Here is a 17543-nt window from a genome sequence, read left to right on the forward strand (position 1 = left end):
GAGTCTACTGCTTCCAATATTATATGACAAGACGGTCTCCTTGAGGCAAGCCGTTAGTACATCCTGAAACAAAATTGGAGCAGGTTCTGTGTTTTTCGTCGACTCATGCAATATGAATTCTGACAGTAGCTAATGTGCATGGGTGGTTTTGTGACTGCATTCGTGTATGGTGTATTCAGGGTGTTTTGGCGAATGCGGTTTGTATTACACTTTGATACTATTTTGTAAACGGAGAGAGTGTGTTTCTTTCTAAGTTTCTGTACCTCTGTGGTGACATTTATGTCAAATTTGGTCCTCATAACACTTCTGGTCTAAAAGATTTGTGTGCGTTGACAGTTTTGTTTTTGTGCATGCACGTATGTCTTCTTGCTCCTGGACCCCGGCCGATGCTTCGCTCTCTGAGGTTTTGAGTGGGCATGAGGGTGGGGTGGCAGAGAGCTGCTCTCCGGGCACTGCAGAATCAGGTCAGTGAGTAGCAATGAATACTGTTTTGGTGCCAAAAGACCTTGTCGGCTTGCAGACAGAAGGGCAGCTTAGAATGATTCAAGGTTTGGAACACTTTCCCTATGAAGAAAGGTTGAAACGCTTGGGGCTCTTTCGCTTGGAGAAACGTCGACTGCGGAGTGACATGATAGAGGTTGACAAGATTATGCCTGGGATGGAGAAAGTCGAGAAAGAAGTCCTTTTCAAAATGCTTGGGGCTCTTTAGCTTGGAGAAACGTCGACTGCGGGGTGACATGATCAAGGTTGACAAGATTATGCATGGGATGGAGAAGGTAGAGAAAAGTTCTTTTTTCCCTTTCTCACAATACAAGAACTTGTGGGCATTCAACGAAATTGCTGAGCAGTCAGGTTAAAACAGATAAAAGGAAGTCCTTCTTCACCCAAAGGGCGATTAACATGTGGAATTCACTGCCACAGGAGGTGGTGGCAGCTACAAGCATAGCCAGCTTCAAGAGGGGATTGGATAAAAATATGGAGCAGAGGTCCATCAGTGGCTGTTAGCCACAGTATATATGTGTGTGTGTGTATGTGTGTATATATATTGGCCACTTGTGTGACACAGAGTGTTGGACTGGATGGGCCATTGGCCTGATCCAACATGGCTTTTCTTATGTTCCTCCCGGGTGCATGTTAATGGAGCGTTGTTCTCTTCAGGGTGAACATTTCGGAACTACCGAAGCCACAGAAGCCTTCTTTGCAATGACCAGGCTATTTCAATCCAACGATGTAAGTTTCTAGTCCTTAAGGACAACTGTTTTCCTCTTCCTCTCGCTTGGAACACATGAAGGTCCCGTATGCAGGAGAAAAAACGTTTCCTCTTAAGAGCTGGAGGGGACCTTCATGTTAGCGGTTTAAACGGGGTGGGGGGCGCGTCCCAACATGGTGCCACCCAGGGCTTTTTTTTGTAGCAGGAACTCCTTTGCATATTAGGCTACACCCACCTGATATAGCCAGTCCTCCAAGAGCTTCCAGGCCTCTTAGTACAGGGCCTACTGCAAGCTCCAGGAGGATTGGCTACATCAGTGGGCTGTTGCCTAATATGCAAAGGAGGTCCTGCTAGAATTCCTTACAGGGCTCTTCGTACAGGGCCTGCTGTAAGCTCCAGGAGGATTGGCTGCATCAGGGGTGTGTGGCCTAATAGGCAAAGGAGGTCCTGCTAGAATTCCTTACAGGGCTCTTCGTACAGGGCCTGCTGTAAGCTCCAGGAGGATTGGCTGCATCAGGGGTGTGTTGCCTAATATGCAAAGGAGGTCCTGCTAGAATTCCTTACAGGGCTCTTCGTACAGGGCCTGCTGTAAGCTCCAGGAGGATTGGCTGCATCAGGGGTGTGTGGCCTAATAGGCAAAGGAGGTCCTGCTAGAATTCCTTACAGGGCTCTTCGTACAGGGCCTACTGCAAGCTCCAGGAGGATTGGCTGCATCAGGGGTGTGTGGCCTAATAGGCAAAGGAGGTCCTGCTAGAATTCCTTACAGGGCTCTTCGTACAGGGCCTACTGAGAGCTCCAGGAGGATTGGCTGCATCAGGGGTGTGTGGCCTAATAGGCAAAGGAGGTCCTGCTAGAATTCCTTACAGGGCTCTTCGTACAGGGCCTGCTGAGAGCTCCAGGAGGATTGGCTGCATCAGGGGGGTGTGGCTTAATAGGCAAAGGAGGTCCTGCTAGAATTCCTTACAGGGCTCTTCGTACAGGGCCTACTCAAGCTCCAGGAGGATTGGCTTCATCTGGGGTGTGTGGCCTAATATGCAAAGGAGGTCCTGCAAGAATTCTGCCCCTGATATTAGGCCACACACCCCTGATGTAGCCAATCCTCCAAGAGCTTACAGGGCTCTTCGTCCAGGGCCTACTGTACGCTCCAAGAGGATTGGCTGCATCAGGGGTGTGTGGCCTAATATGCAAAGGAGTTCCTGCTACAAGAAAAGCCCTGGTGCCACTGATATCTTTTCCTAGAAAGTGGGCATAGCCAAGTGGGACTTTTGCCCAGCAAGGCTTCTGATTGGCTGCTGGAGATTTGATTGGCTTTGCGGATACTTAATAGCATTTACTTTGGCAGCAGCTGCCATCACAGCGCAATGGTCGTCATCGTGCGACTGAACTTAAGCTGTGGCAACTAGCTTTGGGCTGGCTCCTCCTTTTGCGGCAGCCATTTTGTGGCTGCCCCCACCGTGCTGCGTCAGGCTCAGTAAGGTTGGGTTCCCTTGCTTTAAAAAGTAGAAGAGATTGCGGTGGAGTTTGGCAGTTTCTGTTTTAATGAAGGGTGTGGGGAAACACCATTTTGGGCTTGTGTCTGTCTGGGAGCGGTTGGAGGAGTCTCTCAAACTCTAGGCAGGCTTTGGGGCCTAGTCTATTCCTCCTTCCCCCTCCCCTCCTGTCTGGAAGCAGCAGTTCTAAGGAGGCCTCCTAGGGAGGCTGGAAGTCTTTCAGGCTGGTCTCCCAGAAGGCTGCAGGAGGGAAAACCAGTTCCTCGACGGGAACGGAGTGATTTTTGGCGGGAAGCCTTGAGTTTGAGTTGGGTTTTGAGTTCAGTCAGTTGGGTTGGTTGAGTCTGTCTGTTCTGGCCAGGGCAAGTGTATATTAGGGAAAGAAGGAGCGTTTTTCCCCACTTTGATTTATGTCTTCTGTTCACCTGTTAAAAAAAATGCCTGTATATAGTTGTAAATTTTAAATAAATGTTTTGTCTTTTTAAAAGGTAGTGCCTCTGTGCCACATAGTTTCCCCAGCTGCCTTAGACCAAGCTACTGCAGGAGGGGAGTCCAGGGAAGGGGGAAGGCATACAGTTGGCAAGGGTGCTAATCCTCCAGGGGTCTCCCAAAGAAGGACTTTGGTCTCTGTCATAACCAGGTGCTGGGTTGGCAGAGGACCTTGAGGCCAGGCCTCAGAACTGGCAGGCAAGGGGGATTGGGAGTCCTGTTCCTCTCAGTCAGGAACCCCTAAATTGAACAGGTGGTGGTGGCAGCGTGCCCTAGTGGCGGAAAGAAGATAAACTCCCTTCAGGAGTTGGCAACTCAAAAGGGGTTGACGGGACCGGGTCTGAAGGCAGAATCGGGCCGGTTCCGTCACAAAGGGTGCCGACTGCGATTCCCCCCTGCCACCCAGCGAGGCCTACCACATAATAAGAAATACAATTCTCCCACTTGACGGTTGGCTGGTGCCGTTCTCCACTGCATGATTAAAGGGGGAGCGGAGGAATCCCTGCAGCAAAATCTATTCTGCTGCTGCCCCCACTTAAAGGGGACAGGTGGTACTTTCCCTTCCGACGTAATAACAACCTCTTTTTGGGGATCACTCTGTTGTTTCCCCCTGTTGCCCTCAAGAATTCCTGCTGTTTTGGTGCAGGTACGCGATCTGTGACTGTCGTCTTATTGACCGTTTTCTCTTTTAGAAGTTCCCTGGAGAGTTTAAATAGAAAGGCAAGGAGAGCCAGCATGGCGTAGTGAACATGCATATGAAGCTGCCTTCTACTGAATCAGACCCCCCCTCGGTCCATCAAAGTCAGTCTTGTCTACTCAGGCTGGCAGCGGCTCTCCAGGGTCTCAAGCTGAGGTTTTTCACGCCTCTTTGCCTGGACCCTTTTGAGATGGAGATGCCGGGGATTGAACCTGGGACCGTCTGCTTTCCAAGCAGAGGCTCTACCACTGAACCACCGTCCCTCCCCGTATATATGAACATATGAAGTTGCCTTCTACTGAATCAGACCCCCCCTCAGTCCATCAAAGTCAGTATTGTCTACTCAGACTGGCAGTCTACTCTCCAGGGTCTCAAGCTGAGGTTTTTCACACCTCTTTGCCTGGACCCTTTTGAGATGGAGATGCCGGGGATTGAACCTGGGACCTTCTGCTTACCAAGCAGATGCTCTTACCACTGAGCCACCCTCTCTCCCCTGACCAGCAGTGGCTCTCCAGGGCCTCAAGCTGAGGTTTTTCATGCCTACTTGCCTGGACCCTTTTGAGTTGGAGATGCCGGGGGTTGAACCTGAGACCTTCTGCTTGCCAAGCAGATGCTCTACCACTGAGCTACCGTCCCTCCCCTTTAGATGGGGCTGAGAGAGCTCTCCCAGAAGCTGCCCCCTCAAGAACAACTCCTGCGAGAGCCATGGCTGATCCAAGGTCATTCCAGCAGGTGCAAGTGGAGAAGGGGGGGGAATCCAACCCGGTTCTCCCAGATAAGAGTCCGCGCTCTTAAACACTACACCAAACTGGCTCATTCAGTCATTCAGACACCCCAGTCCCAAGTCCTGTGGGGTTGTATGAGCTGCCAGGTGGAAGAGGGCCAGAAATTATTTAAAGAGAGAAATGCTTTCTCCAAGCTGGCCAAAGGAGTGGTGGGGACTTTAAAAGTCACACAATATGTGTGAAAGAGCCACATGTAACCACAAATACAGTTTGGCCACCCCTGCATTTAATGTTTCTTTCCCCCTCCCCCCATCTATTTACTTTCCTTCTTTCCTTCCTTCTCTCAAACATCTGACATTCACGTCTTGCGGCTCTCAAACATCTGACGCTTATTCTATGTGGCTCTTACATGAAGTGTGTCTGGCCACCACTGGAGACCCCTCCCAGTTGTGGTCAGTTTGACAGTTTGGCGTCGTGGTTAAGTGCACAGACTCTTACCTGCGAGAATGGAGTTTGATTCCCCACTCCTCCACTTGCAGCTGTTGGAATGGCCTTGGGTCAGCCAGAGCTCTGACAGGGGTTGTCCTTGAAAGGGCAGCTTCTGTCAGAGCTCTCTCAGCCCCACCCACCTCACAGGGTGTCTGTTGTGGGGGAGAAGATAAAGGAGATTGTAAGCCGCTCTGAGAGGAGGGTGGGGTATAAATCTGCAGTCTTCTTCTTATCTGGGAGAACCGGGTTTAATTCCCCACTCCTCCACTTGCAGCTGCTGGAATGGCCTTGGGTCAGCCAGAGCTCTCTTATCTGGGAGAACCGGGTTTCATTCCCCCCTCCTCCACTTGCAGCTGCTGGAATGGCCTTGGGTCAGCCAGAGCTCACTTATCTGGGAGAACCGGGTTGGATTCCCCACTCCTCCACTTGCACCTGCTGGAATGGCCTTGGGTCAGCCAGGGCTCACTTATCTGGGAGAACTGGGTTGGATTCCCCACTCCTCCACTTGCACCTGCTGGAATGGCCTTGGGTCAGCCAGAGCTCTCTTATCTGGGAGAACCGGGTTGGATTCCCCACTCCTCCACTTGCAGCTGCTGGAATGGCCTTGGGTCGGCCAGAGCTCTCTTATCTGGGAGAACCGGGTTTGATTCCCCACTCCTCCACTTGCAGCTGCTGGAACGGCCTTGGGTCAGCCATAGCTCTCTTATCTGGGAGAACCGGGTTTGATTTCCCACTCCTCCACTTGCAGCTGCTGGAACGGCCTTGGGTCAGCCATAGCTCACTTATCTGGGAGAACCGGGTTGGATTCCCCACTCCTCCACTTGCACCTGCTGGAATGGCCTTGGGTCAGCCAGGGCTCTCTTATCTGGGAGAACCGGGTTGGATTCCCCACTCCTCCACTTGCAGCTGCTGGAATGGCCTTGGGTCGGCCAGAGCTCTCTTATCTGGGAGAACCGGGTTTGATTCCCCACTCCTCCACTTGCAGCTGCTGGAACGGCCTTGGGTCAGCCATAGCTCTCTTATCTGGGAGAACCGGGTTTGATTCCCCACTCCTCCACTTGCAGCTGCTGGAATGGCCTTGGGTCAGCCAGAACTCTCTTATCTGGGAGAACCGGATTTGATTCCCCACTCCTCCACTTGCAGCTGCTGGAATGGCCTTGGGTCAGCCAGAGCTCTCTTATCTGGGAGAACCGGGTTTGATTCCCCACTCCTCACTTGCAGCTGCTGGAATGGCCTTGGGTCAGCCAGAACTCTCTTATCTGGGAGAACCAGATTTGATTCCCCACTCCTCCACTTCAGCTGCTGGAATGGCCTTGGGTCAGCCAGGGCTCTCTTATCTGGGAGAACCGGGTTTGATTCCCCACTCCTCCACTTACACCTGCTGGAATGGCCTTGGGTCAGCCAGAGCTCTCTTATCTGGGAGAACCGGGTTTCATTCCCCCCTCCTCCACTTGCAGCTGCTGGAATGGTCTTGGGTCAGCCAGAGCTCACTTATCTGGGAGAACCGGGTTGGATTCCCCACTCCTCCACTTGCACCTGCTGGAATGGCCTTGGGTCAGCCAGAGCTCTCTTATCTGGGAGAACCGGGTTGGATTCCCCACTCCTCCACTTGCAGCTGCTGGAATGGCCTTGGGTCGGCCAGAGCTCTCTTATCTGGGAGAACCGGGTTTGATTCCCCACTCCTCCACTTGCAGCTGCTGGAACGGCCTTGGGTCAGCCATAGCTCTCTTATCTGGGAGAACCGGGTTTGATTCCCCACTCCTCCACTTGCAGCTGCTGGAATGGCCTTGGGTCAGCCAGAACTCTCTTATCTGGGAGAACCGGATTTGATTCCCCACTCCTCCACTTGCAGCTGCTAGAATGGCCTTGGGTCAGCCAGAGCTCTCTTATCTGGGAGAACCGGGTTTGATTCCCCACTCCTCACTTGCAGCTGCTGGAATGGCCTTGGGTCAGCCAGAGCTCTCGCAAGAGTTGTCTTTGAAAGGGCAACTTCAGTGAGAGCTCTCTCAGCCCCACCCACCTCCCAAGGTGTCTGTTGTGGGCAGAGAAGGGGTAGGAGACTGGAAGCCACTCGGAGTCTCTGATTCAGAGAGAAGGACGAGGTATAGATCTGCAGTCTTCATCACCATCACCATCTTCGGTGGTTGCAATACATGAAGCTTTTTTTAAAAAAATTTTGAGGCAGCCTTTTGGTAATCCCTTCCTCTTGTTTTGTAAACTCTACAGCAAACCCTAAGGAGAATGTGTTACCTGACTATCAAAGAGATGGCCAACATTTCGGAGGATGTTATCATTGTCACCAGCAGGTACGGGCTGTTTTACTTTGAAACGTTGGTGGCCGTTCCTTGTGGCTTTTGGTCAGGCTCGGAGAGATCTGCTTTAGAATTCCTACTTGTTATTTGTTTTTTTTTGTTATTCATAATCCACCTTTTCACAGGGACTCAAGACTGAGTACACAGAGTGAGTCAGTAGAGTCAACAGAATGGGAACGCTCAGTATCCAGGTGCCCTAGGATTTTAGAAGTGTGGAACCACCGGAAAAGGTTGAAGCATAGCAGAAGTGTTCTCCTGAGACACTTAATGATACAGAAATTACATAATAGTATCCTACTTACAATAAGCTATGCATGGCGTGAGGGACTGCAAGTCCCTAATTGTAAGAACATCAGAAGAGCCCTGCTGGGTCAGACCAGGGAGGGTCCATCTAGTCCAGCCTCCTGTCTCTCACAGTGGCCAGCCAGTTCCTCTGGAGGTCCAGCAACAGGGCAGAGAGGCCGAGGCCTTCATAAGAACAGCAGAAGAGCCCTGCTGGATCAGACCAGTGAGGGTCCATCTAGTCCAGCCTCCTGTCTCTCACAGTGGCCACCCAGTTCCTCGGAGGGCCAACAACAGGGCAGAGAGGCCGAGGCCTTCATAAGAACATCAGAAGAGCCCTGCTGGATCAGACCAGGAAGGGTCCATCTAGTCCAGCCTCCTGTCTCACACAGAGGCCAACCAGTTCTTATGGAGGGCCAGCAACAGGGCAGAGAGGCCGAGGCCTTCAGAAGAGCCCTGCTGGATCAGACCAGGGAGGGTCCATCTAGTCCAGCCTCCTGTCTCACACAGTGGCCAACCAGTTCCTCTGGAGGGCCAACAGCAGGGCAGAGAGGCCGAGGCCTTCAGAAGAGCCCTGCTGGATCAGACCAGGGAGGGTCCATCTAGTCCAGCCTCCTGTCTTACATAGTAGCCAACCAGTTCCTCTGGAGGGCCAACAACAGGGAAAAGAGGCCGAGGCCTTCATAAGAACATCAGAAGAGCCCTGCTGGATCAGACCAGGGAGGGTCCATCTAGTCCAGCCTCCTGTCTCACACAGTGGCCAACCAGTTCCTCTGGAGGGCCAACAACAGGGAAAAGAGGCCGAGGCCTTCATAAGAACATCAGAAGAGCCCTGCTGGATCAGACCAGTGAGGGTCCATCTAGTCCAGCCTCCTGTCTTACATAGTAGCCAACCAGTTCCTCTGGAGGGCCAGCAACTGGGCAGAGAGGCCGAGTCCTTCAGAAGAACATCAGAAGAGCCCTGCTGGATCAGACCAGGGAGGGTCCATCTAGTCCAGCCTCCTGTCTTACATAGTAGCCAACCAGTTCCTCTGGAGGGCCAGCAACTGGGCAGAGAGGCCGAGTCCTTCAGAAGAACATCAGAAGAGTCCACAAATCATTGCATAAATTGTTGTGCTCTGGGGCCATTTTTCCTGAGCTAAGACAAAAATGTGTGAGCTAAAGGCTAAAACTCTGTGAGCTAGCACACTAACTCAGTTTAGAGAGAACACTGCTCACTGGTAATATGCATTTATGCTAACGGGTTTTGGAATGTAAAAGGGAATTTGTTTATTGACAAGCAAGTACTGTATTTCATTTGTAGCAAGGCTCTGAATTGTCAGCTCCTGAAAGAGCAATGTATTGTGAAATTAGGCCAGAGTTAGCCAGCAACCCATTGAGAGAACATCTGCGTCTCTGAACCGACCTTTTTTTGGGTGAGAACTAGGTCCAACAGGAATGGAAGCATTGGATACTTGAAAGGGAATGTGGACTTCGAAGTTCCATGCATTGTTAGAATTTGGATTTTGGCTTCTTTGGACTCTTGGCTCTGCCATTTACCTTGAACCCGTTCATTTTTGTGAATATCGTATTGTGTATTTTGGAGCATTCCCTGTTCTGTAGTTGTGGTTGTACATGAATGAAAGTTACCGATTATTTCTAGTCTTATTTGGGATTCGTACAGTTGGTATTGCATTCCATCGTAGCATGAAGCCAATCAGCTACGAATCAGAACGAAAACCAGCTTCTACTTTGGACTGGGTTGACGTTGCAAGGAACTTGGGTTTTTGCATGGCTCCTGTTCATTCCAAATAGAGCCCCGTGGCGTAGCGTGGGAAAGCTTCACTCCTGCAGTTAGGGTTGCCAAGCCCAATCCCAGAAATATCTGGAGACTTTGGGGGTGGAGCCAGGAGACACTGGGGTGGAGCTAGGGGGGAGGGAGGAAACGGCGCCGGGGAGCATGGCGAGCCGCCCCGTCTCGGAGCGGGCGACGCCGCTGCGCAGCTGCCGCCTCTTCTCCGCTCGCCGTGGCTGCTCCTCCGAGATGGGCTCAGGCTGAGCCCATCTCGGAGGAGCAGCTGCTGGGGGGGGGCGGCAGCGGCGCGGCGGCCTCGCCTGCTCCGCCTCTGGGGTGGAATCGGGGGGGGGGGGAGGCGGGCCGGGGACGTGGCGAGCCGCAAGTCCGGGTCCTAGAAGGGCCCGGAATCGCGGCTCGCCATGCTCCTGGCCTGCCTCCGCCCTCCCCTTCTCTGGTTTTGCCTGCGCTGCTGCCGCCTCTTGGCTGCTCCTCCGAGATGGGCTCAGCCTGGGCCCATCTCAGAGGAGCAGCTGCGGTGGGCGGGGAGGGGGCGGCAGCGGCGTGGCAGCCTCGCCCGCTCCGGGATGCGTGGCTCGCCATGCTCCCCGGCGCCGTTTTCCCCCCTCCCCCCGCTTCCGTTTTTTTGGGGAGCGGGGGAAGAGGGTGGAAATCCTGGGGTCCCCCGCCAGGGCGGGAGGGTTGGGAAGCCTACCTGCAGTCCTAAGCTCCGCTCATGACCTGAGTTTGATCCCCGGCGGAAGCTGGGTTCAGGTAGCCGGCCCAAGGTTGACTCAGCCTTCCATCCTTCCGAGGTCGGTCAAATGAGTCCCCAGCTTGCTGGAGTAAAAGTGTAGGGGACTGGGGAAGGCAGTGGCAAACCACCCCGTAAAAAGTCTGCCGTGAAAATGCTGTGAAAGCAACATCACCCCAGAGTCAGAAACGACTGGTGCTTGCACGGGGGACGACCTGGACCTTTTTATTCATTCCAAAGCGACCTGTGGAAGTTCTTGCCAGCTTTTGCCCGTTCTTACTTGCTCTGTGTCCCCTGGAAGATTTCCTTTTCCTCAGCATTTGCCTTAACTTTTGTAGCTTGACTAAAGACATGACGGGGAAGGAAGACGTCTACCGAGGCCCAGCCATTAGAGCCCTCTGCAGGATCACAGATGTGAGTAGAGGAACCTCCTGTCGCAAAACTTTGCTGCCTGTGAACCGTGAGGCCCGCCCACGCTTTCCCGGGGGCTCGCCAAGTGCTTTCAGGAAGTGGGCGGGGCTTTCGCCCAGGAGGCCCCCTGATTGGCCGTGCACATTAAAAGCAAACCGCTTCTGCCTGAAACGTTGACGTGTTACTGTTGGAGTTACCGTGTGACCCCCATTACCTTGCATCCTGCAATTGGCTGCAACTCCTGTGGCAGCCATTTTGTGGTTGTGCCCACCACGCTGTCTCAGAATTCGAAAGGTGCTGCGGGCTCAAAATGTTGGGGACTCCCGGCCTAGATCCTGTCCTGAGATGCTGCCTGTGACTTTAGGGTCATTCTCTGGCAAAATCTGTCAGATGGAAGACCCTCCCTCTTGTTCTCCTGTGTGGTTTCCAGGGCACGATGCTGCAGGCCATCGAGAGGTACATGAAGCAAGCCATTGTCGACAAAGTCCCCAGCGTGTCCAGTTCGGCGCTGGTGTCTTCTTTGGTAAGTGAAGGGGTAGGGGAGGGCAGCTGTCATCTGCGGTCCCTTGCTTGCGCTCAAGGGGCAGGATCAGGCACGTCGCTTGAGCCGCTTCGTCTCATGGGCAGCTCGATCGCCCCAGCACCTTCTCCAGCTGACCAGGCCTCGTTCTCATGCCTCCCATCTCTCTTGGCATGTTAGGACAGTGGCCTCCAACCTTTTTGGCCCTGGGACCAGCCGGCCCACCGGGGCACCCAATGCAGCCTCCTCCCCACCACAACCTGCGGTGCCTCCTCCTCCCCTCCCCTGCAGCCTCACTGCCCTGCCCCCCCCCCCAGCCTCACCGCTCCCCGTTTTCACCATTCAAAGGCTGGAGAAGGGGCCCTGAAGCCATGTTGGATCAGACCACTGGCCCCTCCAGTCCAACACTCAGTGTCACATAAGAACAGAAGAGAAGTCATGTTGGATCAGGCCAATGGCCCCTCCAGTCCAACACTCTGTGTCACAGAAGAACATAAGAGAAGCCATGTTGAATCAGGCCAGTGGCCCATCTAGTCCAGCCCTTTGTGTCACAGAAGAACATAAGAGAAGCCATGTTGGATCAGGCCACTGGCCCATCCAGTCCAACACTCTGTGTCACAGAAGAACATAAGAGAAGCCATGCTGGATCAGGCCAATGGCCCATCCAGTCCACCGCTCTGTGTCACATAATAACGTAAGAAGCCATGTTGGATCAGGCCGATGGCCCATCCAGTCCAACACTCTGTATCACATAAGAACAGAAGAGAAGCCATGTTGGATCAGGCCACTGGCCCATCCAGTCCAACACTCCGTGTCACATAAGAACATAAGAGAAGCCATGCTGGATCAGGCCAGTGGCCCATCCAGTCCAGCACTCTGTGTCACAGAAGAACATAAGAGAAGCCATGTTGTATCAGGCCAGTGGCCCATCCAGTCCAACACTCTGTGTCACAGAAGAACATGAGAGAAGCCATGCTGGATCAGGCCAGTGGCCCATCCAGTCCAACACTCTGTGTCACATAACAACAGAAGAGAAGCCATGTTGGATCAGGCCAATGGCCCAGTCCAAAACTCTGTGTCCCATAAGAACATAAGAAAAGCCATGTTGGATCAGGCCAGTGGGCCATCAGCCTGATCCAACATGGCTTCTCTTATGTTCTTATGTGACACAGAGTGTTGGACTGGAGGGGCCGTCGGCCTGATCCAACATGGCTTCTCTTATGTTCTTCTGTGACACAGAGCGGTGGACTGGATGGGCCATTGGCCTGATCCAACATAGCTTCTCTTCTGTTCTTATGTGACACAGAGTGTTGGACTGGATTTGTCATTGGCCTGATCCAACATGGCTTCTCTTATGTTCTTATGTGACACAGAGTGTTGGACTGGAGGGGCCACTGGCCTGATCCAACATGGCTTCTCTTATGTTCTTCTGTGACACCGAGTGTTGGACTGGAGGGGCCATTGGTCCCATCCAACATGGCTGCTCTTATGTTCTAAATCGGGGGTCCCCAACCCCTGGGCCGTGGACCGGTACCAATCCATGGCCCGTTAGCAACTGGGCCATGAGTTGTATAATTATTTAATTATATATTACAATATAATGATGATGATGGTGATGATCATATGATATTGGGTTTGCATCCTGCTCTCATCTGCCGAGGCAGCCGTCTTTGGCATCTGAACCTCCCTGGCAGCACCCTCGCCAGGGCCAGACGTAGCCAGGATGGCGGCTGCCGTTACTGACCCTCGGCCGTTGCTTTCCAGCACCTGATGAAGATCAACTACGACGTGGTCAAGCGGTGGATCAACGAAGCCCAAGAAGCTGCCTCCAGCGACAACGTCATGGTGCAGGTGCGTGCCCTGGGGATGCGGGAGCATCAGAGCTGACCGCCGGAAATGCGTTTAGCGGAGGAAGCGGGAAGATGGACACCTCGCATTGGGTCTTAAATAAGTCGTCGTGACCTGGACGGCCCAGGCCAGCTCAATCTCGTCAGGTCTCGGAAGCTGAGCAGAGTCGGTCCTGGTTAGTGTATGGGTGGGAGACCATCAGAGAGATCCAGGGTTGCTGTGCAGAGACGGACGATGGCAAACCCCCTCTGTTTGTCTCCGCCCTAACTTGGATAGGCCAAGCTAGCCTGATCTTGTCAGATTTCAGAAGCTGAGCAGAGCTGGTCCTGGTTAGTGTATGGGTGGGAGATCCAGGGTTGGGTGTGCAGAGGCAGGAGGGATTCAGGCAGGTAGTTGTGTCGTTCTGAATCAATGGGATGACGCTTTGAGTCCAGAGATGCCTTTAAGACCAACAAAGTTTAATTCTGGGTGTAAGCTTTCCTGTGCATTGCGGGCAGGGCTCTTTTTTTGTAACAGGAACTCCTTTGCATATTAGGCCACATCCCCCGATGTAGCCAATCCTCTCAAGAGCTTTGAGGGCTCTTCGTACAGGGCCTACTGGAAGCTCCAGGAGGATTAGCTACATCAGAGGGGCGTGGCCTAATAGGCAAAGGAGGTCCTGCTAGAAAAAGAGCCCTGATTGGAGGGCATATGAACATATGAAGCTGGCTTATACTGAATCAGACCCTTGGTCCATCAAAGTCAGTATTGTCTACTCAGACTGGCAGCGGCTCTCCAGGGTCTCAAGCTGAGGTTTTTCACGCTTATTTGCCTGGACCCCTTTTTGGAGATGCCAGGGATTGAACCTGGGACCTTCTGCTTACCAAGCAGATGCTCTACCACTGAGCTATAGCCCACTTCATGGCTCTCCAGGGTCTCAAGCTGAAGTTTTTCACGCCTACTTGCCTGGATCCTTTTAGTTGGAGATGCAGGGATTGAACCTGGGACCTTCTGCTTACCAAGCAGAGGCTCTACCACTGAGCCACCGTCCCTCCCCAACATATATGAATATATGAAGCTGCCTTGTACTGAATCAGACCCTCGGTCCATCAAAGTCAGTCTTGTCTACTCAGACTGGCAGCGGCTCTCCAGGGTCTCATGCTGAGGTTTTTCAGGCCTCTTTGCCTGGACCTTTTTGAGTTGGAGATGCCGGGGATTGAACCTGGGACCTTCTGCTTACCAAGCAGATGCTCTACCACTGAGCCACCGTCCCTCCCTGAGGAATGCAGTCTCTCTGAAGCAGTGTGCCTGCCCACAGCAGCTAATGCCCAGAATTGAACTTTGTCGATCTAAAGGCGCCACTGGACTCAAACTTTGTTCTGTTGATAAGAAAATGTTTTATGTTGGCAGGGGACGAATAGAGTGGCAACACAGTATATTACAGACCAAAATCACCACCGCCGTGTATCCAGGCAAAGAATTTCTGGATCCAAATTTGAAAAGTCTCTTCCTATTTTCCAAAGATACCTTTATACACAGTACAGAAAATCTCCAAAGGGGGTGGATTCCGCAACACAAATATCCTAACCAATTCTTTCACCAATGTCCCATACAATTCTTACAGGGAAATTCCTTGTTGAAACTTTCATTTAGGACATAAGTTCATAGTCCTCGTTGTTGTGAGATGAGCTTGCGCCTTTTGTGAATGCGAGAAGTCTTCGTTCTGACGTCAGAAGACTGCATTTGCAGAATGGCTCTGTGATCAAGCGTCTCTGCGAAACGTGATCCATAAAGTCGACAAGCACGTAAAGAGAAGCCTGGATCGTTTTGAGCCGTTACTCTAGGGGATTCGGATTTGCCGCAACGATGAGAAGGACTGTGAACTTATGCTCTAAAATTTATGAAAGTTTCAACAAGGAACTTCCCTGTAAAAATTGTAGGGAACCTTGGTGAAAGAATTGGTTAGATCATAGAATCATAGAGTTGGAAGGTACCTCTAGGGTCATCTAGTCCAGCCCCCTCCACAATGCAGGAAACTCACAAACACCTCCCCCTAAATTCACAGGATCTTCATTGCTGCCAGATGGCCATCTAGCCTCTGCTTCAAAACCTCCAAGGAAGGAGAGCCCACCACCTCCAGAGGAAGCCTATTCCACTGAGGAAACGCTCTAACAGTCAGGAATCATAGAATCATAGAGTTGGAAGGGACTTCCAAGGTCATCTAGTCCAACCCCCTGCACAATGCAGGAAACTCACAATGCAGGAAACTCACAAACACCTCCCCCCTAAATTCACAGGAATCCTCATTGCTGTCAGGAATCCTCATTGCTGTCTGTTGAAAAACCTCCGAGGAGGCAGAGCCCACCACCTCCCAAGGAGGAAGCCTGTTCCACTGAGGAATCGTTCTGTCAGGAAGTTCTTCCTAATCATAGAATCCTAGAATTATAAAGTTGGAAGGGGCCTCCTGGGTTATCTAGTCCAAGCCCCTGCACAATGCAGGAAACTCACAAACACCTCCCCCTAAATTCACAGGATCTTCATTGCTGTCAGATGGCCATCCAGCCTCTGTATAAAAACCTCCAAGGAAGGAGAGCCCACCACCTTCCAAGGAGGAAGCCTGTTTCACTGAGGAATCGCTCTAACGGTCAGGAAGTTCTTCCTAATGTTGAGCCGGAAACTCTTTTGATTTAATTTCAACCCATTGGTTCTGGTCCTACCTTCCGGGGCCACAGAAAACAATTCCACGCCCTCCTCTAGATGACAGCCCTTCAAGTCCTTGAAGATGGTGATCCTATCACCTCTCAGCCGCCTCCTCTCCAGGCTAAACATCCCCAGCTCCTTCAACCTTTCCTCATAGGACTTTGTGTTGTGTCCTCATAGATATTTGTGTTGTGGAATTCACAATTTTTGTATGGTGTACAAGGTATCTTTGGAAAACGGGAAGAGACTTTTCAGATTTGGATTGATAAATTCTTTATCGTTTAGCCGCACAGCGGCGGCGATTTTGGTCTTGATGTCGGCAGGGAGCAGCATGTGCCGATATCAGATCTCTCGGTGAGGTTGTGCGTTTTTCCCCTTTCTCCTCCAACGCGCCAGTATCACGCCCTGGGGCTGCTGTATCACCTCAGGAAGAACGACCGGCTGGCCGTTTCCAAGATGCTGAACAAATTCACGAAATCGGGCCTCAAGTCCCAGTTTGCCTACTGCATGCTGATTCGGATCGCCAGCCGGCTCCTGAAAGAGTCCGAAGAGGGGTAAGGGGCCTCGGCCTTGGACATTCCAGAATATCAGCCTGTGGGGGGGACTCCTTAAAGGCTTCCTGGTTTATACCGGCTTCTGTGAACATCCATCTCTTCAGGGATTAGGGGGCCATGGGTATGGCCAAACTTGCTTAACGTAAGAGCCGTGTGGAATAAACGTCAGCTGTTTGAGAGCCGCAAGACAGGAATGCCAGACAGGAATGAAGGAAGGCAAACAATGGGGGGAGGGAGGGGGAGGTGGAAAGAAAGCAACTTTGACTTTAAATGCATTCTCCAAGCCGCTGGCTGGCTTGGCTTGGAGAAGTGATTGAAAGAGAGAAATGCCTTCTCCAAGCTGGCCGACGGAGTGGTGGGGGCTTCACGAGCCACACAAGATGTGTGAAAGAGCCCCACGTGCCTCCCGAGCTGCAGTTTGGCCGCCCCTACTGTAGACGGTCTTTGACTTAACTATATGAACATATGAAGCTGCCTTATACCGAATCAGACTCCCTTTGGTCCATCAAAGTCAATATTGTCTTCTCAGACTGGCAGCGGCTCTCCAGGGTCCCAAGCTGAGGTTTTTCACACCTGTTTGCCTGGACCCTTTTTTGGAGATGCCAGGGATTGAACCTGGGACCTTCTGCTTCCCAAGCAGATGCTCTACCACTGAGCCACCGTCCCTCCCCTGATTGGCAGCGGCTCTCCAGGGTCTCAAGCTGAGGTTTTTCACACCTGTTTGCCTGGACCCTTTTTTGGAGATGCCAAGGACTGAACCTGGGACCTTCTGCTTCCCAAGCAGATGCTCTACCACTGAGCCACCGTCCCTCCCCTGATTGGCAGCGGCTCTCCAGGGTCTCAAGCTGAGGTTTTTCACACCTGTTTGCCTGGACCCTTTTTTAGAGATGCCAGGGATTGAACCTGGGACCTTTTGCTTCCCGAGCAGATGCTCTACCACTGAGCCACCGTCCCTCAGATATAATCTGTCTTGAATAGCATCACTCTATAAAAGGCCAGGAAACAGAGTCAGTGCGGTGTGGTGGTTGAAGTGCCAGACAAAGACCTAGGAGACTCAGGTTCGAGTCCCCACATTGCCATGAAAGGTTGCTGGGTGACCTTGGGGTAGTCACACTCTCTCAGCCTAAACTACCTAGTAAGTAGGGTCGTCAGCTCAGCAAAAATTGGAGTGAGCAATTCTGGAAAGGAAGCGACCGTATCCGGCCAGGATAGGCCTCCCTTTCCCCTTTATGGCCACGTGGCAAGAGCCTGCAGGTCCCTGAGAAGGCTAATTATGAATCCGTCTCACGCAAGGTTGCTAGGTATTGTT

The 17543-nt window shown here is 52.3% G+C and overlaps 1 protein-coding gene across 1 annotated transcript in view; it reads left to right on the forward strand.

Moving 5' to 3' along the window:
* The first annotated feature begins 1131 nt into the window (after window positions 1-1131).
* The window catches only part of LOC132575775 (coatomer subunit gamma-2), a 58351-nt gene continuing 41939 nt past the window's right edge, over window positions 1132-17543 (forward strand). Inside the window, exons 1-6 of the mRNA XM_060244466.1 lie at window positions 1132-1230; window positions 7327-7406; window positions 10561-10636; window positions 11064-11156; window positions 12918-13004; window positions 16077-16234. Of these exons, the coding sequence (XP_060100449.1) occupies window positions 1132-1230; window positions 7327-7406; window positions 10561-10636; window positions 11064-11156; window positions 12918-13004; window positions 16077-16234 (593 nt within the window). The remainder of the gene's footprint in view (window positions 1231-7326; window positions 7407-10560; window positions 10637-11063; window positions 11157-12917; window positions 13005-16076; window positions 16235-17543) is intronic.

This window comes from Heteronotia binoei, chromosome 8, assembly GCF_032191835.1.
Source record: "Heteronotia binoei isolate CCM8104 ecotype False Entrance Well chromosome 8, APGP_CSIRO_Hbin_v1, whole genome shotgun sequence".
Taxonomy (NCBI): Eukaryota; Metazoa; Chordata; class Lepidosauria; order Squamata; family Gekkonidae; genus Heteronotia; species Heteronotia binoei.